This window comes from Leptopilina heterotoma, unplaced genomic scaffold, assembly GCF_015476425.1.
Source record: "Leptopilina heterotoma isolate Lh14 unplaced genomic scaffold, ASM1547642v1 Lhet_237, whole genome shotgun sequence".
Taxonomy (NCBI): domain Eukaryota; kingdom Metazoa; phylum Arthropoda; class Insecta; order Hymenoptera; family Figitidae; genus Leptopilina; species Leptopilina heterotoma.
The window spans coordinates 1,424,136-1,441,562 of NW_025110953.1; the positions used below are offsets into that span (position 1 = coordinate 1,424,136).

Here is a 17,427-nt window from a genome sequence, read left to right on the forward strand (position 1 = left end):
ATATTAAACGAACCGAACAAAAATGATTTATTTGAAATTAAAATTACTATTATGGTTTGTTTTTTATTTATAATCGAAAATGTAAATAATATTGAAAAAAAAAATTCAAGCGACTATTGTCCCTCTGTTGGTAAGATTTCTAATTTGTAATATACAATAAGCAAAATATAAACATTGGTTGAAATATAAAAAAAATTGTATAAATTATAGTGAGGATTTTATTTATTTCTATTATTTTGTAAATTAGGGAAAGTTTACACTTTCTCAAGTTTCTAAAAACTTTTTTTTAATAGTTTTCTTGGAGAAATTTAAACCGAATAGCAAAAATAAAAAATCCTAACCTCTAAATTAAAAAAAATTTTTTCCTTATAAATTTAGTTTTTCTCGTTTTTCTGAAAAAAATAATATATAAATATGTTTTTGTGGAGAATTTGAAAGGAGAGTAAAAAAAAGTACAAATAGACGAAAAATAATATAGAAATGACGAGAAAGTGTGCAATTTGCAAAGAGACGAATTATAGAAATGGAAGCAGTTTTTTCTCTGCTCCAAAAGATCCACAAACACGTCAATTATGGCAAGAAGCTATTGGAATTGAAAATTATGTTGTCAAAGATGAAACTTACGTTTGTAGTAAACATTTTTATCCAACGGATATTATTACACATTGGTTCAGTGGAGTTCCACCGAATGTTATCACTGTGAGTTTTTATAAATACTCTTTTTCTTTTATTGAAAAATTTTCACTTATTTTATTTCAGTTAATTTAATTTATTTTCTTCTATTTAGATAAAATATAAAAAATTTCGCTTAAGACCTGGAGCAATACCTAAACTTCATGTTGATCCAGATGAAGTAGATCCACAATTTATAGAATGCGAGGATGAATTTGATATTAATAGAAGTTTATCACCAGACTTAAATAATTTATCGTCTTCTGTTAGTAAATCTTATGAAGTTTATTCGATACCCAGGGAAGATGATAGTGAAAATATAGTCGAAGATGTACAATTTGATGATCAAGATTCTCAAGAATCTTTTGAATTTATTAACGATGAGTCCGAAACACATGAGAATGTGAATATTCAATCAAATTATAATTCTGATGAAGGTATATAACTATTTACTACTTTTTTTTTAATTTTCTGCAATTTGGATACTTTTTTTAAAATTTGTTTGAATTTAAAATTTTTGAAAATCGATAGGAAAAATAATAATTAAATAAATATTTAAAAATAAAGTTATTGATATTTTTTGATTAATTTTCCAATTAAAGGAATTCGCAAATAAATGTAATAGAACATATTTTGAGTATCTAATCATTTTCTAGATTTAGGGAAAAAGACAAAAAATTTATCTAAAAATCAGGGAAAAACAAAATTAAATTTTTTATAGCAACCTTGAATTATTGAGTACAAAGCCTTTATATTATTTTAGTGTAATTTTCCTCTGCAGTGAAACTAAAAATAAATATTATTTAAATTTTCATTTTACAGATGATCTTACAGAAACATTGCAGAATCAAAATTCGAAATCTCCACTTCTTCCTGATGGTGATAATCAATTAAATTTAACACCCGAAGACAATGAAATATGTCTTAATGATGAAAAAAGTTTTTTGGAGGACAATAACGTGAATTATACTTCAGCGAATACAAGTAGTGAATTTATGCTTTTTGAAGATCTATTGGAAGTTTATACAGAAGTGAATTTACCAAAAGGATGGAATTCGTTTGTGATTTCAAAGCCCAAAGGTCATGGGACAACTATTGTTTATTGTTTCATGAAAATGAATGAAAGTGGAATGCCCATTACTGAAAAACAAGTATTCATCAAAAACAACATGCAAATGCGTTGTACCGTAAGAGAGAAAAATATCGAGACAGTTGCACATAATTTGATAAAAGACAACAGTAATTCAATTGTTAAAACATTGGTCGATGTTGAGGAATTAATTGAAGAATTCGACAAACGTAGTGTTTGTGAAGGTATGTAGTTGATTAATATTCGAAATAAAGGAAAAATTTACTTTAGAAAAAGAAAGATTTTGAAAGAAAAAAATTATTTTTACAGGTTATCCGATAACAGATTTAAAATGCGAGGAGGCTTATCGAGATGGAACAAATTGGCGTCACAATTCATGCACGTTAATTGTTAACAGTGGAACGTTACGGTGCTCGAAATGTGCAACTTTAGGAAAACGGAAATTTGCATTTGCACACACAACATATTCAGTGGGGAAATCGAAATTAATCGAAAAGGAGAAACGTGTAAAAATGCTCAGCGAACAGCTTGAGGAGAAAATACGATCGTCAAAATGTGAAGAACGTCTATCAACATTACCATTGAAAACAGTGGATTTAATGACGCAATTAGTTGATAATATGAGTCTACCCGAAATACAAAAAGTAATGATTAAAGAATGCTTTAAACTCGAAAGCAGTGGCGAGGATAAGGTTATTAAATTTTCAAGAACCTGGATTTTTCTCTGTTTACTTTTATACATAGAATCACCGGAAATGTACAAGTATATGCTCCTCAATAAATACATGAATCTTCCGCCATTATTCACCATCAGGGCGTATTTACGACGAGTGAAAACGGATCGTGAATTTTACAATATATTCCAACAGAGCGTCGAAGGATTTCAACCGTTTAACGAGGAAATGAAGACCGAACAGTCAGAATAATTTCTTACTTTTTTTTCTATAATTTACCCCTTTTTTTCGTCTTTTTTTTAAGTTTATTTTTTTAATAAATCATTTTGTTTAGTATTTTTTCAGTGATCGTTTTTTGTAGTAATATTTACATTTAAAAAAAAGTGTAATAAATGTACAATACGGAATAATGTTTTATAAGAATTTCTTTAATTTTCTATAATAAAACTTTTTTATTTATACATAATTTTTGTTGAAAAAAAAATTGATTTACATGTAATATTAATCATAATTGATCTCAGTTTGTTCCAATTTACTTTTTTGGTCTTCCTCTTTTTGTTCCTAGTACATCCTTGACTATGTTTCTTAAATTCTTTGACGATCCCTTTTTCGACTGCAATAAGAATTTATTTGATTAAATTTGAAATTTAAATTAATTTTACTTCTTTTAATTTTAGTAATTATTATTGACTATAATTAATTTTTTGTTCTCTTAAAGAAGAGATTTTAGTGTGGAAAAACAATTTTACCTCTTCCCATTCCTTATGAAGTTCCTGCAGCATATCAAGAGATAATTGACCCTTCGCTATCAGAGACTCGGAAACTTTTCCTTTAACTGCAATTAATTTACATAATTAGAGAAAATAATAAATTAATTAACTTGTTATTTAAATAAATTATTATAATACCTGGGGCGAAAGTCATTACATCTGATTCTTTGCTGCCGATACCTGTAAAGAATTTTTTAACAGAAATTAACCGAAAAACGTTAATTTCTTTATTTAAATTAAATTACATTAATTAAATAATTAATTAGTTAATTTTATTAATTGAGCCTCCCAATTCAAGAACTCGCCCGACGCTGGGATAAAAGAGCCGCGTCGGGCGAGTTCTTGAATTGGGAGGCTCAATTTCATTCATTTAATAACTAAGATATTTCGTCATTTTCATAAATAATTAGGGTTGACACAAGTCAGGGAAATGTCAGAAAAATTAATCAAAAGCACTGGAAAATTAACAGAATTTTATAATTACTTCAAAATTATTAGTTTCTGAATCCAAAAATATTTTTTAAATACTTAAAATTTAAAAACCTTGATTTTTCCATGAATTTTTTTCCACTTTAAAAATGTTTGAATCACAATGAATTTGAAAATAATACCTTGATTTTTCCTATTTCCGTAAATAACTAATTTTTATAATAATATTCTTCAAGTTATTTATCGAAATTAACTTAGAAAAGATTTTAATTTAAAAAAAAGTTACAATTTCGCGCATGAATTGAATTTCAGAAGGATTTGAACTAAAATTTTTGAAAATTTAAATTTCTGTGAAGAAATTAATAATAATAAATTTATTGTTTAAAAAATTATTTAAATTTAAACAAATTTTATTTAAAATTCTGTAAAAATAATTTTCTGAGAAATTTTAATTCAATTTTTTAAAGATATTTGAATTTTTAACAAAATTTTATTTTAAAAATTGAAAATTTTAAATTTGAATGGAAATTTGAATTTGAAATTTAATTTAAATAAAAATTATGGAAATATTCTGAATTAAAATTGAAAATATAGATAATTAAATTTTTTTAAATATGGCGAATTTTTTAAAGATACTTGAATTTTTACAAAATTTTTAATTTAATTTAAATGGAAATTAATGGAAATTTTAATTTTAAATTTAATTTAAATGTGAAATAATGAAAATTTTAAAATTTAATTTAATTTAAATGGAAATTTTAATTTTAAATTTAATTGAAATGGAATAATGGGAATTTTAATTTTAAATTTAATCTAAATGGAAATTAATGGAATTTTTAATTTAATTTTAATAGAAATTTTGGGAATTTTATGAATTAAAATTGAAAATATAATTACATTTTTTTAAAAAATAGAGAATTTAAAAAACAACCAATTTTTCAAAGAAATTTAATTTAACAGATAAAAAAAATAACTGAATTTTCCAGAGTCACAATCGAATGTATTAATATGTTTGTTAGTATAAAAAGCAGAATTAAAGGGTCGAAATTGCTTCTAAAATAATTTAATTTTCAAAGAGTTACATTTACAATTTTCACTAATTAGTTTCTATTTTTAAAATTTATATTTTTTAATTAAATGTTTATAAATCAGCAATTAAAAATTTTTGAAATAATTAAAATCTCCTGAAATTCTATTATAAATTATATTATATTTTTAAAAAATATTATTGAAATTTTTGAAAAAAATGGAGGAAAGTTAGTCTAAATAATTTATTTTATTTTTAAAATAGTGCAACGCTGGTAAAGTTCTAAATTAAGATTTTTGCTTCTAAAAATTATCTTTTCTTACAATTGAATTTATTAAAATTTTTTTTTTATATAGAGATACGAGAAAAAGTCGAAATTTTATTTGGAAATCAGGAAGAAACAAAATAAAATTTTTCTGACAACCCTGATAATATAAATATTATATAATCGATATAAACAGTTTTTTAAATTGAATATTAATTATTCACAAATGATATTAATCATAAAGTATAAAAATTAACGTACCTTTCTTTGAGTTTTTAATTAATTGTGTTAAAATAATAATACTCTCTTCAATTAAAGAGTCCAAATTTTCTTGCATTCTTCTTATTTCATCGCCATCGGAAAATAAATCCGGGAATCGATAGCTGCAAACGTAAATATTAATTAAATAAAAAAGAATATTCAAATATAATTAAATATTGTGTTATATTAATAAATATCTTTTAAATATTATTAAATAATAATAATGTTCTTTCTTTATACCTGAGCCATAAGTAAAGATCTAAAATATCAAAAACAGCTTCTAAATTCATTAATTCTTGAATATTCATGGGATTCGTCTGTGGCCAACCAATGTTTTGTTGAACCCATTTTGCAGTAATAACATCGTTTTTGCTATACTGACGGGCGTACTGTATAAACAGAGAAATTACAATTAATTACCATTTGTAATTTTTAAAGAAAAAAAAAAAAGAATTTCCATGAATCGAGAATTTTGAAAAGGGCTCAACTCTCGAAAAAAGAGAAGTCTCATTTTCACTTAACAAAATTGCTAGGGAAAATGATTCTTACAATTTTTAGAGTTGAGCCCTTTTCCAAATTCACGATTCAATTATACCTTTGAAAGAATACGAAAATATTACCTTTAGAAACATGGAGCATAGGAATGGCAATTTTCTATTGATAGGTGCACAACAAAAGACGTATCGAGCACGCAGAGGGAGATTTACATGTTGAATCATGTCGGCTAAATATTTAAAATCATTCATGTCACATATAAAATATAATGAGTCGTCTACAGTGGACAATGAAACGAAAATATCCTAAAAAAGTAAATTTTCGAATATAATTTATGTATAATATAATATAATTTATAATAATAATTATTTTATGCACGATTAAGAAAATTACCATTAAGTTCGAAAGAGGAGCGTCTGGTAAATGATAAGCGTACATTTCAATTTGATCTGCAGTTGGATGCAAACCAGCTTTCGTTATACTTTCAGGAGCTGAATTCATAATTGTCTTCAAAGTTCGTAAATCCTGTGGTTTGAACGTTGTCACGTAGCCCTAAAATATTCCAACATTTTCTTAGCGTCAGATTTAAATTTCTATTTGAATTATTTAAATAAAAATATATAGAATTAATAAAAAAAGAAACAAAGTTATAATTTTTGATAATATTAGTATTAGTAATATTACAGGGTTGCCACGCAACTTGGAAACCTGGAAAACCTAGAAATGTCAGGGAATTTTATAAACCTTAAAAAAACCTGGAAAACTCAGGGAATTTTGATCGGAATCCTGGAAAATTATTGTTTTCTAAATAATTATTGTGTTTAATCTTGAAATCGAATTTTACTTAAATATATCTTTCAAAATTAATTCAATTTTAAAAGAGTTGCGATTGTACTTTTCTTAAATAGATGAACTTCAAAAGGTTTTAATTTGAAATTTTAGAAAATTTAAATTTTTAATGAATGAATTAAATAATACAAATTTCATAGGAATTATATTATTTACAAATTTTTTATAAATTTCTTTCCAATAATTCAATTATTTTCATGAAAAATAACATTTTTTACCAGGAATTCAATTATTTTCATAAATAATAAAATTCTATGTAGGTTTTCAATTATTTTCATAAATAATAAAACTCATCGTAGAACTTCAATTATTTTTAATACAATTTTAATGGAATTTCTCAAAAAATGTAATTATTCTTCAAAATTTTATTAAAATTCATCAAAGAAATTTAATTATTTGAAAAAGCCTTCCTATAATTTATTCATTAGATTTTAAGTATTATTATCAATACATTTTTAATTAAATTTCTTCAAAGAATTAAATTATTTTCAAAAATAGTAATGAAATTCCTTTTAACACGCAGGAATTTTTTTTTCAAAATAATTCTAATAAAATTCTTCGTAGAAATTTAATTAATTTCAATAATTTATCAAAATTCAATTAATTTTAATATCTACTATTTCAATAAAATTTCACAAAAGAATTCAATTAGAAATATATTATTAAAATTCGTCTCAAGAATTCAATTATTTTCAAAAGTAATAAACTTCTTCGCAGAAATTCAATTATTGTCAAAAGTTTAAAAAAATTATCGTCAAAATTTCAATTATCTTTATAAATAATAAATTTATAAATGATAAACTCCTCAAAATTCAATTATTTTCAAAAATTTTAATAAAATTCTTGTCAAATTTTCAATTATTTACAAAAACTTTTTTCAATTTAATCAAATTTTTTACAGAGATTCAATTATTTTTAATACAATTTTAATCTAATTTCTTTAAAAATGAAATTATTTTTAAATATTTTATTAAAATTCGTCTCAAGAATTGAATTATTTTCAAAAGTAATAAAATTCTTCGCAGAAATTAAATTATAGTCTTAAAAAAATTCTCGTCAAAATTTCAATTAGCTTTATAAATAATAAAATTCTTCTTCAAAATTCAATTATTTTCAAAAATTTTAATAAAATTCTTGTCAAAATTTCATTTATTTACAAAAACTTTTCACAATTCAATGAAATTTTTTACTCAGATTCAATTATTTTTAATACAATTTTAATCTAATTTCTTCAAAAATGTAATTTTATTCCTAAAAAATATTTTATTCTCGATTTTATTTAAATTCGTCAAAAATATTCAAATATTTAAAAATTTGTTGATAAAATTCTTTATGAAAGTTCAATTTTAAGAAACATTCAATTATTCAATAAATTATTCATTTTTGTATTTAAATAATTGAATTTTCTTTGAATTTTCTAATGGAAATTGCTTTAAATATTAATTTCAGTTAAAGTTTTAGATAATAATTGAATATTAAACTCTCGAAATTTGAATTAGTGAAAAAAATGGTTTCTAATTTGAATTAGTGACTGACTTTTTGCTTTTGTATTAGTAGATTGTACCAATAAATAGTCGTTTCTACTAATTTAATTGTAAAATTTTCCAATTAAAAAGCAAAAAGTCAGTCAGTAATTTCAATTAGTAAACATTTTTACTAATTCAAATTTAAAGAGAAAGTATTATAACGTGAATTTTTAGAAATAATTTAATTTTGAAAAGGTTTCAAATTATAATCTTTAAAAGTTTGAATTTTTTCATACTTTTAACTGAAAATTGTGTATAGATTAAATTTTTTTAAAAAGTTTAATATGGAACTTTTTAGAAATTATTTGAAGTTTTTATTTTCAAATATTTAAAGAATTTCCGAATAATCGATGATATTTCGTAAAATTGAATTGTAAATAAAAGAAATTGAAAATTTTCAAAGAAATTTTTCAAAAATTATTAAAAATGAATGAATAATTAATTTAAAGAAGAATTTTAGTTTTAAATTCTACAAAATAATTGAATTGAAATGAAAATAATTTTGATGAAGTTACAATATAACAATATTCTTATAATATAAAATCATTATTTTATCATCATCTTTAATTATTATAAAACATGAAGATATCGATTGCTCCGAGTCGAAGACTCGGGAGTGATCGATTTCTTCATATTTTATAACAATTGTTTATATATATTATTTTTATATATTTTATATATATAAATTTTATTATTTAGTTAATAAAATAAATTTCAATACCGTTTCCCATTGAGTACCGAAACGACCTGCACGTCCAGCAATTTGAAGAGCAGATGAAACACTGATAACGTCCATTTCTTTTTCACCTTTTCCATTGACAGTTGGTTTGACCATGGAATAAAATATAATTCTTCTTATATGTCTGTAATAAAATAAAGAATTAATTTTTTATTTTCAAAATAATAAATTTGAAATTATAATTTATTTCTTATACTTAATAATCTATCATATATAATTTAATATGAAATTCAAAGAAAATAACTCACAAATTTAAACCCATTCCAATAGCGTCGGTGGCAATTAATATTTTACAAGGATGATCTGGATTGTTAAATTTTGCCGCCTGTGCTAATTTTGTACCAGGCGGTAGACTACCATAAATAACGGCAACATCTTTACCAATTCTTTCAATGGATCGTGACACCGTGTAAATGTCATTCTTATTAAAACACACTATACAATCACCGGGACGAACATTTTTTAAAGTAGTCAATGCTTCACTCTCAACAAGCAAATTCGTCAAGCGCTTATAATTTCGAACTTCCAGTGTATCCCCTGTCGCATCACACAGTGATTGAACCTATTTTTTAATGGCAAAAATTTATAACGGAAATTAATAAACGTTTCGAATAAATATAAATGTAAATGCAAATGTAAAAATGTAAACGTAAATATAATAAATATTGACGTGAATGTAACTGAAAAGTTAAATAAAATTCTAGAATAGAATGCGTACAAGATCAACAGCACCGGGTTCGCCACACACGTGAACTTCATCGGCACAAAGTCCAAGGAGAGCTCTGGTCCAGGCCCAACCTCTTCCAAAGTCTTTCATTAATTGAATTTCGTCTATTATAACTATTTCAACTGAAATAGAATAATCACAATTATACATACAATCGATAAATTATTATTACTATACTTTTTAATTCTTAGACTGTTTGTAAAGAAATTTTTACTTACAGGGTGTACTAACGTTCGCCATTTCAACTGTACAGGCAACATGACTTGATGGTTCGTCAGGTCCACGGGCAAATCTTTTATCTTCTCCAGTTATTAAATCACAAGGGGTACCCTATAATAGAAAATCTATAATTATTTAAAATTCAAAAATTAAAATTAAATTATAATAGCAATTAAATCTGCATTAATAGTCATTGAATTCCGGTAATCTGTTTACAGTTTAAAATTGTTTGCTTTTTTTCTTTCCTAACTTCTTTTTAAATGCTTTGAATTTGAAACTTAATGTATACTAAAAATCATCGGAGTCTTGCTAAGACTTTTAAACAAATTTTTGAAAATAATTTAATTCCTTCGAAGAATTTTATTATATTTTTTAAAAATAATTTAATTCTTTCGATAAATTTTATTAACCTTCGAAGAATTTTATTATATTTTTTGAAAATAATTTAATTCTTTCCAGAATTTTTATTAAAATTCTGTTGAAAATAATTGAACTTCCAGGAGGAATTTAAAATTTTTTTTAAATTATTGGATTTTTGAGAAGAATTTTATTACCATTTATAAAAATAATATAATTGTTTTGAAGAATTTCTTTGAATTTTTTTGAAAATGGAGTATTTTTTAATAACTTTAATTAAAAACTTTGAAAGTAATTTATGAAAATTATTGAATTTTTGCGAAGAATTTTATTAACATTTTTGAAAATAATTGAACTGTTTTGAAGAATTTCTTTGAATTTTTTTGAAAATAATAAAGTTTTCTATTATAATTTTAATTGAAAATTTTGAAAATCATTGAATTTCGTGCAGAATTTTTTTCAAGTTCTCAAAATAATTAGGTTTGTTAATAATTGTAATTAAAATTTTGATTATAGAATTTTATTAAAATTTTTAGGAAATGATTGAATTTTCCTCGGAATTTTGAAAATAATAATTGAATTCTTCCGACGAATAATTTAAAGTTTTTGACTATTGTTGAATTTTTTTAACCATTTCTTTAATTATTTGGAATATAATCTATTTTATTCATTATTGTAATTAATTAATAATTTTATTATTAAATTTTATTAAAATTATTGATAAGAAATTAAAGTTTTTTTTAAAAATAATGTTGACTTTATTAATAATTGTAATTTAAAATTTGATTATTGAATTCTACCAAAATTTTTTGAAAATAATTGAATTTCTTGTCAGTATTTTATCACAATTTTTGAAAATAATTGAATTCTTGAGTAGAAATTTATTATTTATAAAAATAATTGAATTGTAATAAAACATTCCATATAAACTTTTAAGAATAATAAATTGTATTCTTTTGAAAAATTTTATCAACATTTTTCAAAATAATTGAATTCTTTTCAAACATTTTATTAAAATTGTATTAAAAATAATTGAATTCCCGCGAAAAATTTTATTATTTATGAAAATACAAAAAGAATGCTTCTTGCGAAAAAAACAAAATTTTTATTTTTGAAAATAATTAAATTGCATCTATTGAAGAATTTATTTGAATTTTTTTTAAAAATAATGGTGTTTAATTACAATAATAATTGAATTCTTGCAAAGAAATGTATTATTTATGAAAATAATTGAATTCTAATAAAATATTTCATTATAACTTTTGAGAATAATTTTGTCTTCTATCAAAAAATTCATTAATATTTAAAGTTTATTTAATATTTTAAAGTTCAGCCACTTATGTTTAATTTTTGATAATATTTAGTATTTTTGCTTAGTGCAATAAAATTAGTATCAAGAGTACTTTGTACGAAAGGGCATAGTCCCGTTTACTACTTAAATAAATAAATATTTTTTTTAAAATAATTAAATTCTTTTGACAATTTTTATTATTTATAAAAATAATTATTGAATTCTTTTGAGAATTTTCATTACTTATAGAAATAATTGAATTCTTGCCACGAATTTTATTAAAATTGTAGGAAAAAAATCTTTATTAATTATATGTATTTAAGAAGAGAATTTTTTAAAAACTTTGTATCTGAAATTATTTAAAAATTGAAGTTGATATTTGAAAATTTTGTAATTTGAATAATAATAAATTCAATACCATATTTCTCGGGCGTAACATTTTCTATAGTTAAATTAGAATTAAATTAAATTATCTTATGAAATTAAATAGTAACAAAAAATACAATAACAGTCTACTAATTGCTAAATACTTACAGTATCATTACATTTATTGAAAACTTCAACAGCTAATAATTTCAAAGGGCCACAATAGAGACCAGATGATGATTTCTTAAATTTTTCCAGAGCGTGGTAAGTTTTACCACTATTCGTTGGTCCAGCGTGAAAAATAACTTTCCTTTTCTTTTCTCTAGCCAATGGATACCTGTGAATTTATTCAAAAAGCATTATTATTCATTATAAATCACTATTAAAATTGAATTCGTGTCCAGTACTAACCAATTGACTGGTGTTCGAAGATCGCTAATTTTTTTGAGATCTTCGATACAATCGATGTGGGGAAATATTTCCTTCGCATGGCGAATATAATATGGAAATATGTCTGTTATATGTCCGGCTCCTTGTATGATATCGCTTAAGATTACATGAAGATCGACTGGCAATGATTTTGTTTGTAAACAATATTGTTTAAAATTCTCATGTACTTGTTGTTGTAGGTGAGCTGTTAATTTAAAGTTAAACTATTAAGTTAATTATTTAACTATATAAGGTAAATTAATACAAAAAAATGTATTTTCTTTGCTCTTACAATCCAATCCATATTCTAAAGAAAGAGTCTCAACATCCTTTTGTTTTCGGAATTTCTCCAATATTTTTTGAACTTCTGTTGTTGATAATGTACCACTGAGTTCTGCGCCTACGTTGATATCATCTGAAGTTTGTTTTAATGGAACCGGCTTAAAAAGCGAAGTGTAACTCTCATTACCATCGCCTGTTTTCTTCCCTCGACAATGCTCTATTCTCAATACACTTAATCTTGCAGATCTGAGAAAAAAATCCAAACATTTTAAAAAATCGTCTTATAATTCATTATTTGATGCGATTTTTCTATTTACTTGTTTTTTTTTAATTCTACATATAATTGATAATAATTAACTAAATATTAATATTTTAAACTATATGAACACAAATTAAAAAAGAAATTATAATTATGAAAAATTGTTATTTTGTTACACAATTTAACAACAAATAAGAAAATTAAACAAAAAATTGATTAAAATCGCAAATTATTATTAATAAACATCTATTAAATAACACACAAAGTATTTTGTATAAATTTATGTTAAAATATTTAATAAAAAATTAATAATTTACCTTTTAAGTAATGTTCTACTGAAAAAAGAATTTCTTCTTAATAAAATTTCAGAAATACATCTTTTAGCTGGTATCATATTTGATTGGATTTTAAATTAATATTTAAAGTAAAAAAATATCTTCCTCATTGGGAAAATAGATTAATATCACATGTATAATAACAACAATAAATTAAAAAAGTATAATTTTAAAATTTGCAAAGGTTTTTAGGTTATGTTTTCCATAACACGTGTTGAATACAACTGACATGCGCAGTAATTATGCGTGAACTTGATGCGCAGTGGTGTAGTTTTAATAAACAATTTATACTCACGTGTTCACGTGTCATTTATAAAAAAAAACATTTTTCATCAAATTCCATATTAATTTAGTGATGAAAAATGAAAATTTCTCGACAGAAGAAAGTGCAAAAGCATCTTAATTTTTATAAGAATAATTTCAAATTCAGAGAACCCTTTCAAGTTCTCATAGATGGAACTTTTGCGTTCGCTGCTCTTGAGGTTAGAAATTTATATTATTATTGTTTTTGAGTTCTTTAAAAGTCAAATATTATTTTTTATCAAAAATAATTTGTTATTCTATTTTTGTGTTACTATTATAATGGTAATTAATAACTATTTTCCACAGTCAGGTCTCGAACCAGTGAAAGTATTTAAATATAATACGGACTAAAAATGAAAAATTATGGACCAATTTTATTGACAAAAATATAACCAGAATATTGTACTTCTTCAAAATTATTTTCATCATTTCAATTAAATTATTAAATTATACAATTTTTAACTAAAATTATACTTCAAATCAATTATTTTTAATGATTTTCGAAAAAGTTCTTTGACAATTTTCAAATCCATATTTGTTTCCAATATTCAATTTCACTAAATTTCAATTATTCGTAAATTCTCCAATTTAATATATATTAGAAAATAAAAGCTTAAAATAATATAAACAAAATTCAATTAAACTTTTTCAAAAAAACTAATTTCAAAATTCAATTATTTCTAAAAATTCACGTTTTATTGCTTTTAATATTCAATTATGTTTTAACTGAAATTCATTTTTAAATCAATTTTTAATAGAAAATTCTACATAGAATTAAATTATTTAAATACAAAAATAAATAATTTATTGAATGTTTCTTAAAATTCAATTCCCATAAAGAATTATTATCAACAAATTTTTAAATAATTCATTTCTTTTGACGAATTTTAATTAAATTTTTAAGAATAATTACATTTTTCGAAAAATTTGATAAAAATTGTATTAAAAATAATTGAAATTCTGCGATGAATTTTATTATTTGTGAAAATAATTGAATCCCACAGAAGAATTTTATTATTTTTTAACAAAATTAAATTTCTGCGAAGACTTTTATTACTCTTGAAAATAATTGAATTTCTGCAATAATTTGAAGCTTCTCCAAATTTAATTTTTTTAGTGTTTTTAACTAAAATTTTCCTCTAAATCAATTATTTTTAATAACTTTTTAAAAAGTTCTTTGAGAATTTTAAAATTCATTTTTTTATAATTCAATTTTACGAAATTTCAATTATTCGTAAATTCTTCAATTAAGAAGAAAATAAAAACCGCAATTAAACTTATTTAAAAAAAATTGATTCCACAGAATGGTTTGTTAAAAAAATCAAAAATTCAAATTTTCAAAGATTTTATTTTGAAACGTTTTCAAAATTCAATTATTTCTAAAAATTTACTGTATATTGCTTTTAATATTAAATTTTTAATCTAAAATTTTAACTGAAATTCATTTTTAAATCAATTTTTAATAGAAAATTCTACGAGAATTCAATTACTTATTTAATTACAAAAATTATAAATTTATTGAATAATTGAATGTTTATTAAAATTAAATTCTCATAAAGAATTTTACTAACAAATTTTTAAATAATTCAATTCTTTTGAAGAATTTTAACAAAATATTTAAGAATATTTACTATTAATTAATTTTTTGAGGAATTCGATTAAAATTTGATTAAAAATTATTTTATTAAAATTCTGCAATGAGATTTACTATTTATGAAAATAATTTAACTTCTAAAAAGAATTTTATTATTTACCAAAATAATTGAATCCCTGGTACAAAATTTTATTATTTTTGAAAATAATTGAATTATTGCGAAGAAATTTATAAAAAATTTGTAAATAATTGAATTCCTGTGAAATTTTTTATTATTTTATGAAAATAAATAAATGTTTGCGTAGATTTTTATTAAATTTTGTTCAAATAATTGAATTCTTTTGGAGAATTTTATTAAAATAGTTAGATATTGAAAATGATTGAATCCATGGAAATTTTTGGAAGATAATTGAAATTTTTACAAGAATTTTATTAAAATTTATGAATATATTTGAATTTCAGAGAAGAATTTTATTATTTAAATAAACAATTTGAATAATTGAATTATTATTTGAATATAATTTTTATTTTATTATTTTTTTTATTACTTTTAAAAATAATTGAATTACTGCAATCATTTGTAATTTTTCTAAAATTCTTCAAATTATATCGTATAATTTACGAACTTTTTGTCTTTTTTGAATCAAATTAACGGATCAAATCAAATTTACGGACCTTTTTTTAAAAAAAAACTTACTTTTACGGACTTTTATGGGATTTAGTTCGAGCCCTGCACAGTAAAAAAATGATTCTCTTAATTAGTAAAACAATTATATTTTTGTTTTGAAGTAAAATTATTATATCGTAATTTTCAGGCAAAATTTAATATCAAGGAACAAATAACGAAATATTTTCAAGCTGAAGTGAAACTTTTAACGACACAATGTATGATTCTGGAGACAGAGAAATTAGCGCAATTAGAAATGAAATTAAATGGAGCCTTACGAATTATAAAACAATTTCCATTACATAAATGTGGACACGAAAAAAATTCTATTTCCGGTTCCAAGTGCTTTAATTCAATGCTTGCTAACAATAATTCTTCTAGGTAAAATCTTTAATTTATATTTGAAATAAACATGTCATAGGTATATTTTAAACCAAATAAATTCGTAATGATTTTTTCTAAATTTTAGATATATTATCGCAACTCAAGATCGTCAATTTCAAGATCACATCAGAAGACTTCGAGGAGTTCCTCTTCTTTATTTACACGACAAAGCACCGACTCTCGAAAGACCTTCTGAAGCCACTTGCAAACACGCCGAGGAATTACGAAATGGAACAATAACAAATTCTCTACAGGTTCAAACTGTAAAGATCTTGAAGCAAAAGTCAGGTTTAGAAGAAACGGAAATTAAACTCAAGAAAAAACGAAAAAAAGGAGGTCCCAATCCGTTAAGTTGTAAGAAAAAACAAAAGAAAAGTGTTGTCAATCAACCTCCATCGAGTGGTAAAATTCGAAAACGAAAAAGAATTAAAATATCGTCTCACGTAAAAGATGCTTTACAAAAAGAAATTTCGTCTTGATTTAAAAGGATTGACAGCAACAAAAAGAACCGACTAATTGTATATATTTAATTTTAATTAATATCAAAATTAAAATTAAACCTAAATTACAAATTATATTTATAATTATTTATCTAACATTAAATAGAAAATAAAATACAATAGACAATTTGTATATAAGAAATGAATTTATTTATCTTTATAATACACTTCATTTTGTTTAGTATTTGCTGAAAGTTTATTTTGAGTAAAAGAGTTTGTTTTGTATATAACATAATACAAAAGATTTAAATTTATTACTCTATTCACGCTTACAAGCAAAAGTCGAAATGGGTGGCACAGTTTTATTCTTTTTTTAGGTATGCAAGTTTCGTCTAAAACAAGTTTAAAATCTATATATTACAATCTTACAAATATTCTCTCTAAGTAAAAAAAAAGAATTGCAACGAGCTTCATTTCTAAAAAGTTCTCTTTTTACATTAAAGCATTTTTAAAATTTATCTTTCACATACATTTCCAATTGAATTCCCTCTCATTTTTCGGAATTTTTTTATTTAAAACTAAATTCCATAAAATGTTAATACAAAAAGTCGAAAATTTCATATTTATGTATAGTGTAAAAAATTATGTTGCTTTAGAAAATTTATTGATTGTACATTAAACACAAAAACAAACATGATACAATTCTAAACTAAAAACCAAGAAAAAAAATTGAATTTAGAAAATTGAAGCAAAACTGTGAATTAAGAATGAAGTGACGAATAAAGTAATACAAAAAAAAAGAAAAAAAAATTGAAATAAAGAAATAAAAAAAAGTTTTTACTGCTTATCAGTGCAGTCTCTTATTCTCAGAAATTAAACATAAATTTCGCATTAATATCGACAAAATATCAAAAATAAAATCTAGAGAAATAATATTAATTTCCGTAGACTAAATATTGTTTGGGGAAAAAAAAGTA

At 22.5% G+C, this 17,427-nt stretch overlaps 3 protein-coding genes across 4 annotated transcripts; 2 read left to right on the top strand and 1 right to left on the bottom strand.

The window, feature by feature from the left end:
- Positions 1-150: 150 nt before the first annotated feature.
- LOC122502725 lies at positions 151-2,804 on the top strand. The gene is made up of 4 exons (XM_043612900.1): positions 151-699; positions 788-1,109; positions 1,495-1,986; positions 2,072-2,804. The coding sequence occupies exons 1-4, from the start codon at positions 481-483 to the stop codon at positions 2,686-2,688; spliced, it is 1,650 nt and encodes a 549-aa protein (XP_043468835.1). The 5' UTR covers positions 151-480; the 3' UTR covers positions 2,689-2,804.
- Positions 2,805-2,843: 39 nt separating this feature from the next.
- LOC122502724 (ATP-dependent RNA helicase SUV3 homolog, mitochondrial) lies at positions 2,844-13,273 on the bottom strand. 2 transcript variants are annotated; one of them, XM_043612899.1, is made up of 15 exons: positions 13,045-13,273; positions 12,479-12,714; positions 12,169-12,391; positions 11,926-12,094; positions 9,743-9,854; positions 9,516-9,646; positions 9,046-9,359; positions 8,780-8,921; positions 6,077-6,235; positions 5,809-5,988; positions 5,429-5,577; positions 5,189-5,310; positions 3,345-3,386; positions 3,186-3,271; positions 2,844-3,049 (listed from the first exon to the last, which is right to left on the bottom strand). In XM_043612899.1, the coding sequence occupies exons 1-15, from the start codon at positions 13,119-13,121 to the stop codon at positions 2,969-2,971; spliced, it is 2,223 nt and encodes a 740-aa protein (XP_043468834.1). In that variant the 5' UTR covers positions 13,122-13,273; the 3' UTR covers positions 2,844-2,968. The 2 variants fall into 2 exon arrangements, with proteins under 2 accessions (XP_043468834.1, XP_043468833.1); XM_043612898.1 differs by having other exon boundaries at positions 3,345-3,431.
- Positions 13,274-13,319: 46 nt separating this feature from the next.
- LOC122502726 (rRNA-processing protein UTP23 homolog) lies at positions 13,320-16,634 on the top strand. The gene is made up of 3 exons (XM_043612901.1): positions 13,320-13,544; positions 15,775-16,007; positions 16,096-16,634. The coding sequence occupies exons 1-3, from the start codon at positions 13,425-13,427 to the stop codon at positions 16,487-16,489; spliced, it is 747 nt and encodes a 248-aa protein (XP_043468836.1). The 5' UTR covers positions 13,320-13,424; the 3' UTR covers positions 16,490-16,634.
- The last annotated feature ends 793 nt before the right edge of the window (positions 16,635-17,427 follow it).

Bases quoted from the DNA above. Each gene is read 5' to 3' on its own strand.
- LOC122502725 (XM_043612900.1), top strand. From the start codon at position 481: ATGACGAGAAAGTGTGCAATTTGCAAAGAGACGAATTATAGAAATGGA. The intron at 1,110-1,494 runs GTATATAACTAT...TTCATTTTACAG, and splicing joins AAATTATAATTCTGATGAAG to ATGATCTTACAGAAACATTG. The intron at 1,987-2,071 runs GTATGTAGTTGA...TTATTTTTACAG, and splicing joins CAAACGTAGTGTTTGTGAAG to GTTATCCGATAACAGATTTA.
- LOC122502726 (XM_043612901.1), top strand. From the start codon at position 13,425: ATGAAAATTTCTCGACAGAAGAAAGTGCAAAAGCATCTTAATTTTTAT. The intron at 13,545-15,774 runs GTTAGAAATTTA...CGTAATTTTCAG, and splicing joins TTGCGTTCGCTGCTCTTGAG to GCAAAATTTAATATCAAGGA. The intron at 16,008-16,095 runs GTAAAATCTTTA...TCTAAATTTTAG, and splicing joins GCTAACAATAATTCTTCTAG to ATATATTATCGCAACTCAAG.
- LOC122502724 (XM_043612898.1), bottom strand. From the start codon at position 13,121: ATGATACCAGCTAAAAGATGTATTTCTGAAATTTTATTAAGAAGAAAT. The intron at 5,578-5,808 runs GTAATATTTTCG...CTGTTTATACAG, and splicing joins TATGCTCCATGTTTCTAAAG to TACGCCCGTCAGTATAGCAA. The intron at 3,050-3,185 runs GTAAAATTGTTT...TTCTTATTGCAG, and splicing joins TTCATAAGGAATGGGAAGAG to TCGAAAAAGGGATCGTCAAA.